At 45.9% G+C, this 18,621-nt stretch overlaps 1 protein-coding gene across 1 annotated transcript in view; it reads left to right on the top strand.

Moving 5' to 3' along the window:
* Window positions 1–413: 413 nt before the first annotated feature.
* GARNL3 (GTPase activating Rap/RanGAP domain like 3) overlaps window positions 414–18,621 on the top strand; it is a 133,425-nt gene continuing 115,217 nt past the window's right edge. The window contains exon 1 of the mRNA XM_054997400.1: window positions 414–511. Coding sequence (XP_054853375.1) covers window positions 414–511 — 98 coding nt within the window. The remainder of the gene's footprint in view (window positions 512–18,621) is intronic.

Genomic DNA, 18,621 nt, shown 5'->3' with positions numbered 1-18,621 from the left:
ACCCCCAAATCTCTCGGCATTTCCCAAGCCAGAGTTGGCAACCCGAAAGCCAGTCTCGCTAGGACACACCTCCGAAACTCAAAAGAGCGCCTCTCCTTACTCTAAACCCCTCGTTGCCGGAGAGTCTCTGAACACGTGCAGAGGGCCCGGCCTCCCGGGCTCGGGGGTTTCCGGACGCGCGCTCCCGCTCCAGGCCGGGCCCGGGCCGCGTCGGGGCCCCTCTCCCGCTTCCCTCTCCCGCGCCGCCTCCTCCGCCGTGCGCCCCTCGCCAAGGCTGGGCGTTTCCAGCCGGTGGGAGGGAGCGGGGGGGGAGCGCGGCGTCCACTCCGGACAGGCAGCCCAGCGCGCCAGCCTCGGGGGCCCCGGCCGGCCGCGAGCAGCGCAGGCTCCCCAGGGCTTGGCGGGGGGCGAGCATGGCTCTGGAGGCGGCGCCCCTGTCCCGGCTGAGGAGCCGCCGCGCCGCCCTGCTCCGCAAGGGAGTCAGCTTCGAGAGCGAGTCCGAGAATGACGAGTGAGTAAGCCCGCCCGGGCGGCGAGGGGTGGGGGGGGGCGCGACCGTCGGGGGCGATCCCGGGGGGGGGGGCAGCGCCGCCTCACCTGCAGCCAGGTCTCCTCGCGGGGAGCCGGACTGCAGGAGCGGGGCGGGGGTCCGGCGGTTCTGCCCCCCCCTCTTAAAGCGAACCAGGGACCCGGATGTCAGTGGCCTCGGCGGAGACCCTCCCTCCACGGGGGTCGCTGTATCCCCACCTTCCTCCTGCTCTGGCTTCGTTCCAGGCAAGCGCTCCGCCGGGGAGATGCCCGCGGGCGCTGCTAGAAGTGCCTGCGGAGGGAACAGAGCCCAAATCTAGGGCGGGGGGCGGCGGTTTGGGTACGGGCCGGGCTGCTGCATGCCCCCGATCCCCGTCGTCTGCCGGTGGGCTTGGAGTGGACAAAGCCGAAAGCGCTTGCCCGGGATTTCTTGGACGAACCGGAGATGCTGTGGAGGAGGAGGAGGACGCTTTGCGGGATCCAAAGCAAGGGGGCCGCGGAGGCGTCTTGGCGAGGAGCCTGGCGCGCTCGAAACTGCCCGGCGAGCCACCACCTGCCTTCTGCCTAACAGCTGAAGCTGCCTTATAGTCACTCCGGTCGCGGTTGGTGCGGCTCAGCGGGATGGGTCTCCAGGGGCGGCTTCAATAGCCGCTGCCGCTGAGCTGGAGAGGGCAGAGACTGCACCTGGGCTCTTCTGCCTGCACAGCCAGAGCTCTAGCGCTGAGCTCGAGGTCCCGCTGCCTTAGCTGAGGAGAGGATCTGCTTAAGGCATGGAGTGTCCTGGACTCGTGTCCCAGTTCTTTTAGCTGTGTTGGTCTGCAGTAGGACAGCAGGGTTTGAGTCCAGGGGCACCTAAGAGACCCACAAGATTTCCAGGCTATGACCTTTTGAGAGTCAGAGCTCCCTTCTTCAGATATCCAGTGTTTCAGCTGTGATTTTGGAGATATCAAGATCACTCTGTCCCACTTTGCATGAAAGCTCATTTCAATTTTCACATTGGATTGAAAGTGTCAGACAGGGAAGGGATAGGCAGCTGCCATAAAACCCGGGGAGAAAGTTACTGGGTGCAAAAATCAACAGGGGTTATTATCGTCTTGAAACAGAGGTGTGGGGAGCGGGGGTGTGAGATGGTGATCAACTTCAGCTTAGGTCTTGGCTAAATTCATGGTCTCTCAACAGAGCCTCAATATACGGAAGAAGCCCGATTCACAGATAGCGAGAACAAACTGTAGAGGGGGGTTATTACTTTGTCACCCTGCTGGTAAGCATTGCCTGAAATTCCGGGCTGGTTGTTGTCCGAGACAGGATGCTGTACCAGTGAACTTTTGGTCTGATTCAGCACGGTGCTTCTTATATTCCTCTATGAAACTAAAAAACGTCCTGTTAGCCTGGAGGGAGGCTCATGCCCCACCTCAATCTCAGAAGCTGGCTCATGTGAGGAAATAACAAGATTGCCTCTGGGCATATGTAGAATGCATTTCCCTGTCCCCTGAAGAACCGTAGCCAGCCTGCAAAAAAAGCTAAGATTGTGCAGTCACAGAGGACCATGTGATTTCCAGGATGGCAGGAGCTCAGGCACCCCTTCATCGGGATCATGGTTCAGTGGTGGTGCAACTGCCTTGGGTGTAGGAGGTCCCAGGTTCAATCCCCCGCACATGCAGTTTTTAAAAAAAATCTCAGGTAAAATGTGCTGGGCAGGACTTTCTCATCCTGAGATTCTAGAAAGTGGAAGCTAGTCAGAGTAGGCCATACTAAACCAGATGCACCAATGGTTTGATTCGGGATAAGGTAGTTTCATATGAGACCATGAGGAGCTCTGGCTCAGCACTTGAGCATCCGCTTTGCATGCAGAAGACCCCAGGTTCAGTCCTTGGTCTGGTGGTGAGAAATACATCAGCAGCAGCTGATGCCAGGCAAAGCAAGCAAGACTGAGTGGGATGGATCAATGATCTGACTTAGTATGAAGCTGCTGCTTAAATTTGTATGTGTAGATAGGCAATCAAGGCCAACATCCTTGGAAGGGGTTCTTGGCTCCTTTTATTTTTAGGAAGCCCTGTTCTGCTTCTGAAGGCCTGATGTGATGAGGGCATGGTGGGTGTTACCTGGTGCTGTGTTCTTAATGGTATTCTCTTATTTTGTAGTCCAGTGCCAGTCTCTGCCTGGCATTAAAAATCCATTTGAAAGCTGAGCCCTTGGGGAGCCATGGCTGAAATAAAATCTTCCCCCAAGCTGGAACTGATTTCTGTTGGACATAGGAAGTCAGGCAAAAGCTGCTGAGAATGGGAGATCATTAAGGGAAAGGGATGCTAAGAGAAGCAAGTCATGGGAGAGAGGTGCTGCCCACAGTAGAAATTGACTGAAGAGGCCAGAGCAGGGAATCATACAGAGATACAGCAAGCAGCCTCTGTTATGAGTGGGTACTTGGGGCATACAGTAGTTTCACTCTTTCTCTCTCTCATACACACACTGCAACCCACCCTCCTGCATTATGGAAAGGTATTAATGGATTATCTTGATTTCCCACCTAGCTCACTTTTTTCTACTCGGACTAGATGAACCAATGATCTGACTTCAAGCAACTAGTTATGTCTGTAAGTTGGCTTGCCAACCATGCTTTGTGTTTTAGTGTGATGTCTGAAGTGGAGGGCCATTGCTGTGCCTCTGGAGAATGCTGCATCAGGGAAGTAGGAAGAGACTTGAATGCCGAGAGGATGAAAAACCAAAGCAAACCAGAAATCCTTGTACCATGATTTTGAAAACAGAAAGCCACCCTTTGGGTTTTGAACCATAGTCAGCGCAATGTGGTATGGCGTGTGAACTGGACCTTTCAAAGGTTCTCTAGAGAGATGACATAGAAATGTTCTAAATAAATGTGGAAAGTAGCTCTTTGGAGAGTGCTGTTGAACTAGAGCAACACCTGCCTGAAACTGAGTATCCTATACCTAATCCCCCTCTCCCTGAATACTTTAAGGAAACAGTGCCTCTCCTGGGATTGTTCCAACTTGGAACAGCTTTTTGAAGTTTTTGCTGAGATCTAACCTTTCTATAGTTGAAAATCATTCTTTTTGTGCATGCTGATAATGCAGGGTTTTTTTAATGAATGTAAATTGGTTGCATAGCCAGCATTCAGATGCCACCTGTAATTCCAGAAAAGGAAAAACATAACTGTATATGTTGCCAGACTTTCCTGAGGATCTCACTCCCTGTTTCTCCTTTCTTCTACTGCGTATTGCAGTTAAACAGCGACAGTGCAATCCTAAACAGAGTTTCACTGTTCTGAGCCCCCTGACTTCAGTGAATTTAGAAGGGTGTAACTCTGTTTAGGTTTGCGCTGTAATTTCCCTTTCCTGTGATGTAAGAATGCAGGAGCAAAGCTAGGCTGTAATTCTGTGTATGCTTACTTGAGGATAAGCCCCACTGAGCTCAATGGGGTTTACTTCCACGTAAACTTGTATAGGATTAAGCCCTTAGTTTCTCCCTTAGTAACTGGGATCCTTAGCCTGGGTTTAATCCATGCTTAAAGGTTCTGTTACTGGGGGTTGGGAACTAATTTATCATAGGTAACAAGAGTTTGAGTTTAACTGGGACTCTTGGCCCAAAGATGCAGGGGCAGTGAATGAAGCAACACTCGGGCAATACCCCAGAATTGTGCGCATTTCCCCTTAAGGACAGCTACAGGTCATATTTGAAGGCAGCCAAGGTTTAAAATGCCAGCTTTAAATGTAGGAAGCATAGTTTCAACTTGGGGTGAGCCCAGGGCTTTTTTTCTGGGAAAAGAGGTGGTGAAACTCAGTGGGTTGCCAGCATAGGGGGCAACTCTTGGTGGGAGGTGGTGCTCCTGGTACCACATGTGCGTGCGCAAAGTGCACGCATGCTCCCAGGGCCAATGATGTCACTTTGGGTCAGCTGGAACAAGGAGGGAGTTTTTAAACGTTTATATCGCCCTCGGCAAAAATGGGCACGTGTCTGGTGGCCCCGCCCCTGATCTCCAGACAGAGGGGAGTTTAGATTGCCCTCTGTGCCGCTTGGTGTGGAGGACAATCTAAACTCCCCTCTGTCTGGAGATCAGGGGCGGGGCCACCAGCCACGTGACCATTTTCAAGAGGTGCCGGAACTCTGTTCCACCTGCTGAAAAACCCTGCTGAAAAAAAGCCTTGGGTGAGCCTGCTCTAGCGATTCTCAAGCAAGGGGGATGGAGAGCCATTAGATTCATCGGCCTTGACATTTGTTAAGCTGGTAGGCCTTGGCAGCCCTCCGTTTTAAAAACGCCCTGCTGTTGGGCCAGCTGTGTTGGCAGAGGAGCAGGCTTTTGAGTTGCAAGGGAATCTTGTGGCCAACATTTTTTTTAAATGCTGGCAAGGACGGGTATGTAAATATTGCTAAAGGAGTCATGGGAAGGATTTTAACAGGGAGCAGGAGTGCTAATCACACAGGCTGGGATTGGACGAAAGTGGCTTAATCGAATTGGGTTTTTTTAAATCCAGAGGAGTGAGCCGTGTTAGTCTCTAGTAGCAAAATCGAAAAGAGTCCAGTAGCACCTTTAAGACTAACCAACTTTACTGTAGCATAAGCTTTCGAGAACCGTAGTTCTCTTCGTCAGATGCATCTGACGCAGAGAACTGTGGCTCTCAAAAGCTTATGCTACAGTAAAGTTGGTTAGTCTTAAAGGTGCTACTGGACTCTTTTCTATTTTGGTTTTTTCTAAAGGGACCCTTTTAAGGTAAAGGTTGCTAACAGACCTGGAGAAAAATGCCCCATCTCTTTAATAGAGGGTTAATGTGTGGAAATGGGCCATGAAGCTTTTCAAGGCATGGAAGTAAATAGCACTACCTGGCAAATAACATCCCATTAAGATTCAGTCAAAGGGACAAGACACTTTTATCTAAGCCTGTTGGCCGCCCTAATTAAGGAGTGTAAGTATAGATCTACCTGGGCTAATTTCAGACTTCCTAACCTTTAGTTCATCTTTCAAGGGATCACTGTGTATCTGCTGTGGAAGTCCATCACATTTGGATCCATCACATTTGCAGAGAACTCTGGGGAAGCAAAAGAGCAGGGAAAGGCAGAATGCAGATGAGTGATCAAAATGATTCAGTCACAGATGTGGCAGTATTACTTACCCAATGGATATAAGCCAGTAAATTAACTGAGCAATGAATCATGCAGAGACACAACGGGGAACCTCTTCTGTGGGTTTGGGCTGCCTTTCATTCTTCATTTTCTTATAGCCTCCTGGCTATTCTTTTTCAGCACTCTAGTGTATCCTGACAATTACTATATGATTTTTTGATCTAGCCACTACTCTTTCAACACCATTTCTATCTGTTACTGTTTTAGCAATGACTCCTTTTGCATTCTTGTGGGTCCCCTGCATCTCTAGCAACTGCATGCAAATTAGGAATCTGGCAGATGCAGCATTTCTTAGCACGGAGATGGGAAAAAAACTTTACTGGTTCAATTTCAATTTGTCACACAGTTATGATAGTTACTAGGAATCCTGCCAGAAAGAGAAAGAGGCTGTCTTATATTTCCCTATATTCCTGATCTGGTAACAATTTGCAGGGCACAGACTAATCCAGCCCTGTCATTTCCTTGTGCTAGATTTTTCCTCCTCATTTGTTTAATGAGCTGTTTTTCAGAAGACTTAATGGAAATATCTTTCTTTTGGCTTCCATCCATCACCCCTTCCTTTTAAGTTTTAGGCATCTACATATTTGAAGTTCTTGGAAGTTACCGTCATAACTTTGAGGTGTCAGATGTCGCTGTTGCAATGTAGTTTTGGGGTCTTTCAAATTAGCCAGTGACAAATGGAGATCGTTGTGTTCAATCACTTCCAAGGAGAGAGTCTGCCAGGTTGAGGGGCATGTGCTTGCCTTGTTAGTAGCACAGTCCTGGCTTTGATGCCTGGCTTTGACCTTGCTTCCTTCTGCTGGTACTGCCAGAGTAGGCAATGCCAATGACCTGTCTCAGAAGAAGGCTGCTTCGTTTACAGGAAGAGAGATGGTTCGGTGGCAGAATATCTATGTTGCAAGGTGAAGGGCTCAGGGTCAGTCTCTGGTAGCTCCAGCTAAAGGATCTCTGATTGCAGCCCAGAGGACAGACTTTTCTGCCTGGTGAGATGCTGCCAATCAGAGCAGACAATGCTGAGCTTGACAGGATTATAGGAATGCCGCTGTTCTGGAGTTTTAAACTAACAGGACTTGACTATGGAGGCAAGAAAGAGGAGGTCTCCTAGCATTTTGAATTCTCATCCACCAGGAAGTTTTCCTGCTTGTGTGCCCTTAAACCACAATAACATTTGATTTATATACCACCTTTCAGGACAACTCAGAGCGGTTTACAAAGTATGCTACTGTTATCCTCACAACAAAACATCCTGCGAGGTGGGTGGGGCTGAGAGAGCTCCAGAGAGCTGTGACTAGCCCAAGGTCACCCTGCTGGCTTCAAGTGGAGGAGTGGGGAATCAAACCCGGCTCTCCAGATTAGAGTCCCGCGCTCTTAACCACTACACCAAATCGATGTGGGCTCCACAAGAGCATTGCTTTTCATTTCAGTGAAGCTTGTTCAGGAAACCTGGCGGATCATGCTTTTTGGCTCCTGGGTTTTCTATTTTTTAAAAAAGTTTCTTGATTTGTGACCTTAAATGGGCAGAACAGATATAAACAAACCCGACTGCAGTCCAGACTAGCTGTAGATTTTAGAGAGGTCTCTCAATAAAATAACCCCAGCTCTGCTGTCCTCGGGTGTCTCCACCCCTCCTGACATTTCCATTCAAAGGACTGCTGCGTTTAAAATCAGGCTTTGCAATTTCTCTTGCTCCCCACTGTTCCTTTTTCACTTCAAATTCTGTTCCCTGTTTAATGGAGTTTACTCTGCATTTTTAAAATCCTGTGTTGTTGTTTGAGTTGTCCTGATTTCTTGTTCCTTTGTGCATTCTTAAAAAATTATTTATATACTAATACATCGGTATGATGTCGTGGTTAGAGGGTTAGACCAGGATCTAGGAGACTCGGGTTCAAATCGCCACTCTGCCATGGGCCACTCACTCTTTCTCAACCTAACTTACCTCACAGGGTTGTTGTGAAGATAAAATGGAGGAGAGTAGAAGGATATAAGCCACATTGTATCCCCATTGGGAAGAAAAGGGGAATATAAATGAAGTATGTAAAATAAACACTTTTTTAAAAGTATAGCGTCCATAGCATGCATAGTAAAATATAAAAAGCAAGCAAGCAAACAAAAACTTCTGCCAATATTGATTGACAGTGCAATCCTAAACAGAGTTACACCCTTCCAAGCCTATTGATTCAATAGACTTAAAAGGGTGTAACCTTGCATAGGCTTGCGCTGTTACTCATTCTATTTTTAGCTACCTCTCCAGAAAACAGCTCAAGGAAAGCTTACAACAAATTTTAAAACATCCTAAAACAATAAAAAGCAACCAATCAACAATCTAATATAACAAAATTGTCCTTGGCATTAGATGATTAAAAAAGAGGAGAATAACACAATAATAATAAAACAGCAAAAAGCCCGCCTCCCGATACAGCAAAATTAAAATCAGCATAAGCTCTAACTAAAACAATTACTGTGTTAATATACAAGCCAGTAAAAACTGTAAAATAACCAGAGAGAAGGAAAAAAATCAAGTAAAAACTTAGACAAAATAATCTTTACCTGGTATTTAAAGTGGGAGCTTGGTAAACTTCTATACGAAGATTACTCCACCGATGCAGTGTCACCGCTAGAAAAACCCTGTCTTTCACCCATAGAGATTAACTTTCGCAGAGATTGACTGGCCCTAAGTCATTGGCAGTACAATCCTAAACACAGTTAGACCAGTCTAACCCCATTAAAATCAATGGGCTTAGACTGGACTAAATCTGTTTAGGATTGCACTGTAAGAGTGCATTCCTAAGGACTGACTTCAGCTTCAGCAGGCTAAGCCCAGTGACTTGAACAGAAGTGCTATTCTGTTTGGAATTACGCTGTTAGGAAAGTAAGAATCCACCCTTTGAATTGTGCCTGGAAACAAACAGCCAGCCAGTGTAGGTCTTTTAAGCAAGGGGGTGATATTGTTTGTAAAATCAGTCCCCCCAAATAACATGGCCATAGCATTTTTTATGTGTTTGAATTTCTGAACAGTCTTCCAGGACAGCCCCATGTAGACTGCATTACAGTAATCTAACCTGGATATGACCAGAGCATGGATTCCCATTGCCGTGTCTTGCTTCATCAGGTAATATACATTTCCATGTCAAACATATCAGTGATTCAGTTAGTTCAATAAAGAAAACAATTCTAACAAGAATCACAAACAGCTTTGTTTGTAGTCCTAAACAGGTCTGCACAGTATCCTACGCTGGTCTATTCAATGGTGTTTGCTCCTAGAAAATTACTGTTTGGATTGCACTATTAGTGTCAGAGCCCATGTTGGTTCAGTGGTTAAAGTGGCAGATATGGAGCAGGAGATGCAATTTCCGATCTCCATCTACCATGAAGCTGTTGACACTGGGCCAGTCACTCTTTTTCAGCCAAACCTACCTCACAGGGTTGTTATGAGTAGAAAATGAGGAAGGAAGAACCAGACACACTGCTCTGAGCTCCTGTATATAGTACTTGTATATAGTACTTCTGAGGAGGAGCAGAGTGCCAGACGTATATTATCTGCTTTAATCTCACAGGTCATCTTTAATTCATTGTACTTGGAGGAAGAGTGAGATTTAAAAATGTACTTGATAGAGATAGTTCAGTATGTTGCAGTACAAACTAAAGAAGTATCCTGTGGCACCTGGAAGACTAATGCACGTATTGCAGTTCCAAAGGTGGAACCATCTGAGCAGGACTCTGGGGCCATTTATTTCTTGTAGCATCTTTGGGTAGCAAGTATATATGGAGGACCCTGTTCATAGACACAGTCCTAAGAGACCACTATATAAAGTATAAATTTAATATGTCAGTGAAAGTGCAAAGTGCAAAAAATTCCAATAAATATTATAGCTCTCAATAATATTCCAAGCTCTCTGACAGTTATTTAACCAATGCCTACTATCAGTATTCACAATCAGACAATGTCCCAATTATTATCAATAAATTGTTACTGGAGAAACAACGCTGGTGAGTTCCACAGTTTTTGTAACATAACCATATGATGATCCGGTTTCTTCTTTTCCTTTTCTCTTTGAAACTATACTTTATATACAGTGGTCTCTTAGGACTGTGTCTTCGAACGGGGTCCTCCATGTATACTTGCTGTGTTAGAGACCACTTTCCTTTTGTTGTTTGGCATTTTGGGGTAGACCAAGTTCACTTCTTCAGATGCAGTGGCTCTCCGGAGTCTCAGGCAGAAAATAAGGACTGAGAGCCTTTAACTAGAGCTGCCAGGAACTGAACCTGTGACCTTTGGAACACAAAACAGGCACTTCATCGCTGAGCTATGTCTATATGGCTAAGCAGGTGAAGAACAGCTTTTGTGGTCTAGGAGCTTCAGTGGACTTAACTGACGAAGCTGAATTAAGCTCTGCTCGGCTTCTGGCCAGCCTTCCTGTCTGAGCATCCCTGCGATTCTCCCTTTGCTGTGCCAGTCCTGCGATGCCATTCCCCTCTTTGCTGCATTGTGTGCTGCCCTCCTGCAAAGGTGGGGAAAAACCCCCTCTCATTCTTGCAAAGAGGCAAGATTGAAATCCTGAGTTTAAACTAGGCGGTATCTTGCTGACAAATGTACGTCATTCGTGCCAACCCTTCCCTGTTTCTTCTTCCTTCCCCATTTTAAAAATTATCCTTCCCCCACCCTTTGTTGTTCATGCTAAATGGATAAGAAATGCTGACAGGATGAGGTAAGAGAAGAAGTCTTTAGCAGGGCTATGAATTGAAGCTTTTTCCCCCAGTTTTTTTTTTGCAGTCTTGCAAAGGGTGGCTACATTTCTTCATGTCTTTGGTGCTAACTTTTTTTTAGAACCATGCAAAGGCTGATTATATATTGTTTTCCAGCTTTACTAGGTCATAAATATATTGCAAATTTCAGACCCAAATATGGAAACATTCCTCCTAAAATCTTTCCAAGGAGGGCTCCCATGTTTCACTCACTTGACAGGATTGATGTAAGGAAGGGGAAATGTTGGTGCAGAGTGTGTGTGTGTATGCTAAAGAAGCTTTGCTGATGCTGCACTTTCAAATATATATAATCCATAGCTCTGGGAAAGAAGGGAGAATCCTTGGTTGCATTAAGGGATTGGGGTGTGCCTCAGTCTCTGTCTTTTCTGTGGAAGACCACAGGAGGGCACTAAAGAGTAGCTGATGTTACTGATAAGATTAAGTTAATTCCTGGATTTGGTGGGTAGAGGAAAAATCCTTTCTTGTGGCTAATACTTTAAGAGTCTGAAAGTGAGATCTGCAACAAGAGTATTGGGGGTGGACTGGCTTTCTTCAAATCATGTTTTTATTTGTTGGGATTTGATGATTAAATGCAATTAAATATTCGGAGTGTGAAAGAAGCTGAATTCCAGGAAAGGACACTGGACCAGGCAACATCCTAAAGTGCTGCACATGGAGGCTGTATGGAAGGAAGACCTAAATAGTGGTGGTGGGTGTTGCAGCATGTCACTGTGAACAAATGCTTGGTGGAATCCTTGTAGATAAAAACTGGATTCTTGGCTTTCTGCAAATAATGCAAAACTGAATTATTCAAAAAGGCTTTTTTACTTGGATAGGAGGGCGGTATTGTAGGGAGGGGGTCTCAGATATTTTGCCAATGGGTTGGAAACCATGGGCTCCACCACTATATTGCTTTACATATTATCTGTTGCTTTGAATATGTACTTGTATATATTGCTTGTGCTTCATGTTGTCTAATGTCAATCCTAGAATTATGTTCTGTTTAAGCAATCCTTCAACCCTGTATTGGATCCTTGCTCATGCTATGTCTGTGTAAACTTGTGTTCATCTACCGTATGACATTGTTTATGGAAATGCCCTCGACACTGTATGGAAATGCCTACCCTTGTCCTTGCTACTAATTGTACTGATCTCACACTATATAATCCTCCTTGAGTCTCAGTGAGAAAGGTGGACTATAAATGACATAAATAAAATAATAATAAAGTTATAATTAGACCACCTTCTTCCATACTGTTCAGCCCACCAGTAAAGAAGACCCTCTTCCAAAGCCTTGTTTTCTGGGCCCTGCCTGCAGAAGTGAAGCAGGTGGCAGCCACAGACAAGACTTTTTCAGTGGTAGCACCGCTCTTGAGGAATGCCCTCCCCCTTGAAACTTGTCTGGTTATTATCCTTTTTAAGGAGCCAGACCAAAACGTGTTTTTGCCCAGACTTTTAACTAAAGAGTTCCATTGTTTTAAATTATTTTAGAGTCTGCTTATAGCTTGAGGATTGTTTTACGATTATCATTTTGAGCTTCTGATAGTTATCATATCTAGTTTTTATGTCCTGAGTCTGACTTATCTTTATAGTATGTTTTTGTATAGTTTGTTTTAATGATTTTATTGTGCTGTTTTACTTGTGAGCCACAGTGAAGCAGTTCTTTGGAGGTGCGGAGTATAAATTTCCTAAATAAATCAATAACCACTGAGATTTGAATGTGAGGGAGGAAGTAGGGTTCTATTCTTCAGGATGTCAGAAGAGCATATAGATGGTTTTTGTGGTTTCAGCAGGCCAAAGATTAGTACGTGGAGAAGTAATGTTGTAGGGGCAGTGAAGCAGTCAACGTTTTATTTTGTCAGCCAGTTGGGCTGTTATAAGACTATTGTATGGGCCAATGCTTTGGGAGAGGAGGCCAGGGAGTTCCAAGCCAAAGGGATCCAGAAAGAAATTTAAGTCCTCTGGTATAGAAGACTGAGGACAGAAAACCAGGGAGAAAATGAAAAAATGTATCAAAAAATATTTCTGGCAGCCTAGTTTGCCAGAAAAAATTCCTGTGTGGCCAGGCTAGGCCCAGATTCTTGTTTGTAGGAGGAAAAGAAACAGATAATCTGAGAGATCTCAGGGCCAAATTAGACTTGACAGCGTCCTTGCGGCTGCCACAAGGACACCACCATCATTTTAAAGTAATTTAAAAATGCCAGGAAGGCCAGTCCTGATCAAACTGCTGTGTGGCGGGCTGAGGCACTTTTGTCCCCTCCTTATCAAGTACCAAAATGGCCGCCAGCAGCTGTTTTGGCACTTGAACAGGTGTGTGTGTGTGTGTGGAGGGAATAAGAGCTCTGGCTGCAGGCCTGATCAAGAACACCCTTGTGTAGGGTTACTAGCCTCCAGGTAGTGGCGGGAGATCTCCCGGAATTACAACTGGTCTCCAGGCCACAGAAATCAGTTCACCTGCAGAAAATGGCTACTTTGGGCGGACTCCATGGAATTATGCCATGCCAAGGTCCTTTCCATCCCCAAACCCCACTTTCTCCAGGTTTTACCCCCCTCCCCCCCAGATCTCCAGGAATTTCCCAACTTGAAGCTGGCAAACCTACCCTTGTGAGTTTTTAAAATTACTTTAAAATGATGGCAGTGTGGTATGTCTAGTGTGGCCTCTGGAAGCAAAAGGTCAAGGTGACCTGCAGGATGCACAGTGTTCCTTTCTTTCTGCAGTATCCAAAACCATCCCCACACATACCCGTGTCTGCCATAATGCCATGTGTCTTGCTGATCATATGTAAAAAAGCCATTTCTCTATATTCCATGGGGCTTTAGAGTGACTAATAGCCCTCATTGTTTATACCTGTTGCACTTTCCATCTCCCTGAGCCCTTTGATTTGTGGCTGTGATTGACCAGGGGGTGGGGGGCTTGTCAGGTTCAGATTCTCTTATATTCACAAGGGCTGCATATGCAAGCAGTTTGGAAGGGGTTAAAGAAACCTGGAGGAATTGGCAAGACTTTGTCAGTTTCAGCAGGAGCCCCTGAGGTAGAGATGAGGAGGAACTGGACAAACTAGCCTTGTGTGTGGCCAAAAAGACACTTCTATACAAGGAAGAGCAGCTAAAAAGTGTGTGTGTGTGTGGGGGGGGACTCTTCCGAGATATGTCCAACTCTATGGGAAAGTGGTGGATGCAGGATTGGAAATTGTTAGAGGTAGATGCCAATACACCTTCCTGCATTTGTTTATGTTCTTAACAGTCTGCTCTCTGTGCTAATCAATTCTTTGAAACCTGATGCAACTGTATTTAACACTTTTCTGCCTTCCACATGTGCCTGCCAGTGGCAGGCGAGAAGTACTGTAAGTGGCCCAAGTCCCAGCACTTTAGCCAATGCCCCTCCCTGCTCTGCAATTTAGTGGTTTGAGAGCCAAATGGGCCTGAAGACAGACACCCACTGGCACATCCATCTAGGATAAATGGAGGCTTCTAATGCCTGGCATCCTCATATCAGATGATGTCCTGAAGAAATCAATGGAATTTACTTTGAAGGAAACACAATTAGGATCTTCCGTCCCTTCAAGCCAAACTTCCAGATCACCGCTTGCGGGAGGGAGAGGAGGCTGCCAGAAATGGGCTCTGCTGCCCTGCAGTCCTTCCTCCACCACCCAGCTGGTTGTAGGCCAGCTGGGCCTTGGGCCTGTAGCCAGCTATAAATGTGCCGGCAACAGAATGTCAGGGGAAAGCAATAAGGGACTTGTCCCCTGTACTGTAGTCTGGCCCATTGGTCAGTTTAGTTGCCAACCAGGGCAGCTGCTTGGCACGGAATTTGAATGATTGAGATGCTGTGTGTTTCCGAGGCTGTTTGAAGGGAAGTAATTGGAGGGCAGCTGAGATAACCTGCTGAAGCCAGTGACGTATAGGGGGCAGGGTGTACTAGCTTGATGAATGAATGGAACCCTCGGGAGCATAGCCAACGTGGATCTCAAAGGCATTCATGGATTATATTGACTGGTGATTTCCCACCAAGGTCACTATTGTCTACTCCAATTTGGTGTAGTGGATAAGAGCGGCGAGACTCTAATCGGAAGAACTGAGTTTGATTCCCCTCTCCTCCATTTGAAGCCATCTGGGTGACCTTGGGTCAGTCACAGCTCTCTTAGAGCTCTCTCAGCTCCACCCACCTCACAGGGTGATTGTTGTGAGGATAATAATAACATACTTTGTAAACTGTTCTGAGTGGATATTAAGTTGTCCTAAATGTTAATATTATTAAAGTTCATGGCAGGAGCTATAGGAAGGGCTGTTCAGGCATTTATGCTTGAGTGCTGTGCGCAGTTGTGTTCACTCCATCTTAAACAGGTTGCTACCGAGCTGGAAAAGGGGCTAGAACAAGGCAGTTAAATTGATCCAAGGTTTGGGCGTCTTTGCTGTGGGGAAAGAATATTGTGTGAATATTGTTAGGACACAGGGTAGGGCAAGTAAATGACAGAGGTTTATAAAATAATGCATAGTGTGAGGAATGTGGACGAAAAGACTCTTTTCTGTGGCTCCCATAATACTAAAACGTTGGGGGACCCAACAAACTTGATGAGCAGGACACTGGAGAAGTGATATAAAAATACCCTAAATAAATAAATAAATTTAGGCTAGACTGATGAAGGTGCTTCTCTGCACAATTCACTTGTGGAATTCACAGCCACAGGATGTGGGGATGACTACTGTCTTTAAAGGTGATTAGACAAATTGACCGTTTTCACACTGCCTTATTTTAGCGGCACGTTAGTGCTAATCTTCCGTTTTAGGCACATTTGTTCACACCTCCTCGCTATTGTGCCATGCACAATCCGTGAACATTCCATTAATTTGCTGCTAACTTGTTCCACTTTTTCAAAGCTGTGACGGGTTTTTTCCCGCCATTTGCCCCATGCATGAGAGCCCATGAAACCGCTGTTTCCCGAGTAGCGCCACAAATGGGTTTTTAGCCACTCCCGCTGTTGCTGACTCAAACTTCGATAACTCCTCCGATGACCAGTCTTACCATTCGCTTCCGAAAACGGTTTTCCAGACAACTGGCTTTAAAAAAAAAAATCCTTAAAACTTTTGCACTATTGCGATGTCTCGTAAGGAAGGAACCTGGATATTGGCGGGAACTTTGCGATTTGAAATATCACTTTAATTTGGACATTGCGATTCCATAGACGCATGATAGTCACTGCCCTTTTTTTAAAAAAAAATTTGCCTCCTTTCTGGTAAGCTTCCCGACAATGCCAGGGGATGCAAGGTTTATTAGCAATTGGCTTTTCCGCTCGTCATTCTATGTCTGTGACTTGGTGTTTTATCCCAAGGCTCAACGACCCCATTCCGATTACATTGCAGTCTTTGAGTTCACCGATAGACAGTCACAGTGCATGAAGGAGTGGCGGTGCGCCATCTTAACATATCCCTCCTCCCTGACCCTTGCGGCTTCAGCAACCTGCATCTCAATCAGCTGTAACTGACTCCCCGAACCCCCAACAACGAAAAGAGGAGGGTTCAAACAGCGACAATTTTACTTTTTAACAGCAAAATGTAATGTGAAAGAACACATTTACATTGAAACCATTTAAGATGGTTTGCAGTAGAAAATCATCAGAGAAAAAAACACCAAAATTAAGAACACAGCACAACTCATTGTCTTGCGTTGGCGAACATAAATGCTGCCAAGGCACCTCTGACCACTTTGCCCTCCTCCAGGTGCGTTTGGTCATTGTCCAGCAGCTCTTCCCCCTCCTGTGGCACCCACAGGAGCGGGATCTCTCATGTCAGATAGCGACGTATGCCTCCTTTCTTCACAAATATTATGGAGGATGTTACAATAGCGACCACGTTTTCTTCCCTATAGTTGAGACGGGTGGCAAGACACCTCCATCTCGCCTTCAAGCATCTGAAACAATTCTCCACCATGTTCCTGGAATGACATAGCGCTCTATCAAAATGTCTATGCGCACCAGTGGCAGCAGTCGATCCATAAGGCTTCATCAGCCAGCACCGGACAGGATATGCACCGTCTGACAGAATAATTGTTGGCACAGTGACAACACCCAAATGCAAACTCGGGTTCCCAGGAATGAAGGTTCCCACATCCATGGCTGCACAGATGGCCAAGTTCTTGAAAACAAAGGCATCGTGGTTCTTACCACTCCACCCTATTTCCGCATCTATAAACCTGCCATGGTGGTCAACTGTGCCTTGTAGCAATATGGAGAATTTCTTTCTATTTCCATACTGTTCTGGACTACCTATTTCCATACTGCTCTGGGAATGTGGGTCCCATCTATGGCTCCCATGCAGTTTGGGAACCCAAGAGCCACAAAACCGTCCATGACCTGCATTGAAGAGTGTTCACTGTTAGTAAAAGCAACGTCATGCACTCAGAAGTGGAAGCTTGTCCATTATTTTTTAACAGAAAAGCGTAAAGTTCAGTATGTCTGGTTTTCACAATGTATAGATCATGCAACAGCGATATATCGCTAATCTGATTTTAAGAATTTAAAAAAAAATCCCACCAAGCCGACTTGTCCTCCAAGGCACACGGCCTTTGACATTAACTCTGATTCCAGGGCATAGCAGACCTCCAGAACAGCGGTGTCGATGGTGGCCAACCCGATCCCAAACTGATCTCTTGCCAGTCTGTAACTACTGCCGCTAGCCAGGCACCAGAGTGCCGTGGCGACCCTTTTTTCCATGGACACAGGTTTGTGGAATGATGTGGACTGGCGCTCAAGATGTGGCCGTAGGATGCTGACTACCTCTTCAAATGTGCCTTGAGTCATGCAAAAGCACTCTATCCAGTCCTGGTCCTCCCAGCTGCCAAGCACAATTCTCTCCCACCAATCCCAACTTCTTAGGGTCACCCAGCAATTCCTCAGCACATGTTGCTCTGCCAGGGCATACCATTTTGTTCTAAGACAGTGTCACCTGTGTTTCCCATGCCTTTGTCTCAGCGTCTGCCTACATTCCAGGGCGTCTTGGAGGCGGACATAGTGATTACGATGCATAGGAGATATGCCAGGTAAAGATGCATTGATGTCTGGATGATGTGCATAACAAATCGGGCTACCACAAGCAACAGTGCAGCATGGGGTGCCATGGCCAAGCCTCAGCAGAGCCAAGGATCTTCTAAAATGAAAGGTCTTTCGAGTGGAGAACAAATTTCTAGCAGTTCAAACCAACCCGCTGTAGAAAAGCACCAATGGAATGCTGCAGAAAGTGGCGGGCAAACTGGCAGCAAATCGTGTGAGTGCTGGGTGGTGTTTTAAACTATATTGAGTTCACCGAAAGATTGATATAGCGCTATTCTGCATTTAAGAAACCAAAGAAAGGGGGGGGGTGTCACTTAGAACTCATCAGCGCTGACATTTCTGAATCGTTCTGAGGAAATAGCGCTCTTTTGAGCAGTGTCAGAATGGATGGAGTCGCAACACAATTGGTATATTCCGGATAGCGTGGACATGATTGTGAAAAGCTGAAATTGGGAATGGCGCAATACAAGCAGAAAAATAAGGTAGTGTGAAAACGGCCATTCATTAGGTTCATGAATGGCTATTAGACATGATGGCTAAATTGTTCTCTGAGTTCAAAGGCAAGATACTGATGAATACCAATTGCTGGGGCTTGATAAAGTAGGGCTTTTTTATGTTCTTATGCAGTAGGTACATAAGCCCATGTGCCCTAAACTCTTCCTAAATTGTACACTGAATTTCATATTTAAATTGTTGGAAGAATGGAGAGGGATCATGGAATATTTTAATTCCCCCCATAGGACCCCCTCCAGTTTTTAAGGTCTTGCACATGGAAACACTTCTGTCTCTGAAGAATTTCCACTGTGTGCTCTGGGCCTCTTCTCCTTCCTCTCTTCAATCTGCAAGAAACTGGATGTGCTATTTTGGGAGTGAAAACCCATAAATTATAGGATGATGACGCTCCTGGTATTGTTCCTTAATTGAATTTAGCTCCTCGTTGTCTCTCCACTTCCCCGAATGTTTTGTGATTAAAAGAAAAGCTCTGCTAGATCAGTTCAACACTCCATCTAGCTAAGCAGCCTGTTTCCTACAGAGGCCTACCAGATGCCCCTGGGAATCTCACAAGCAGGGTGCGAAGGCAAGCATCCGCTTCGTTGCTTGTCTCCAGCATCTGCCTCGGCACAGGGGTTCTACTTAGCTGTGTGGAACCTCCCTTAAGGTGGCTTTCCCCCCA

The sequence above is a fragment of the Eublepharis macularius genome, chromosome 14, assembly GCF_028583425.1.
Source record: "Eublepharis macularius isolate TG4126 chromosome 14, MPM_Emac_v1.0, whole genome shotgun sequence".
Lineage (NCBI taxonomy): Eukaryota > Metazoa > Chordata > Lepidosauria > Squamata > Eublepharidae > Eublepharis > Eublepharis macularius.
The sequence above is the reverse complement of the archived record's forward strand: the minus strand, read 5'-3'. Positions and strand labels throughout refer to the sequence as shown.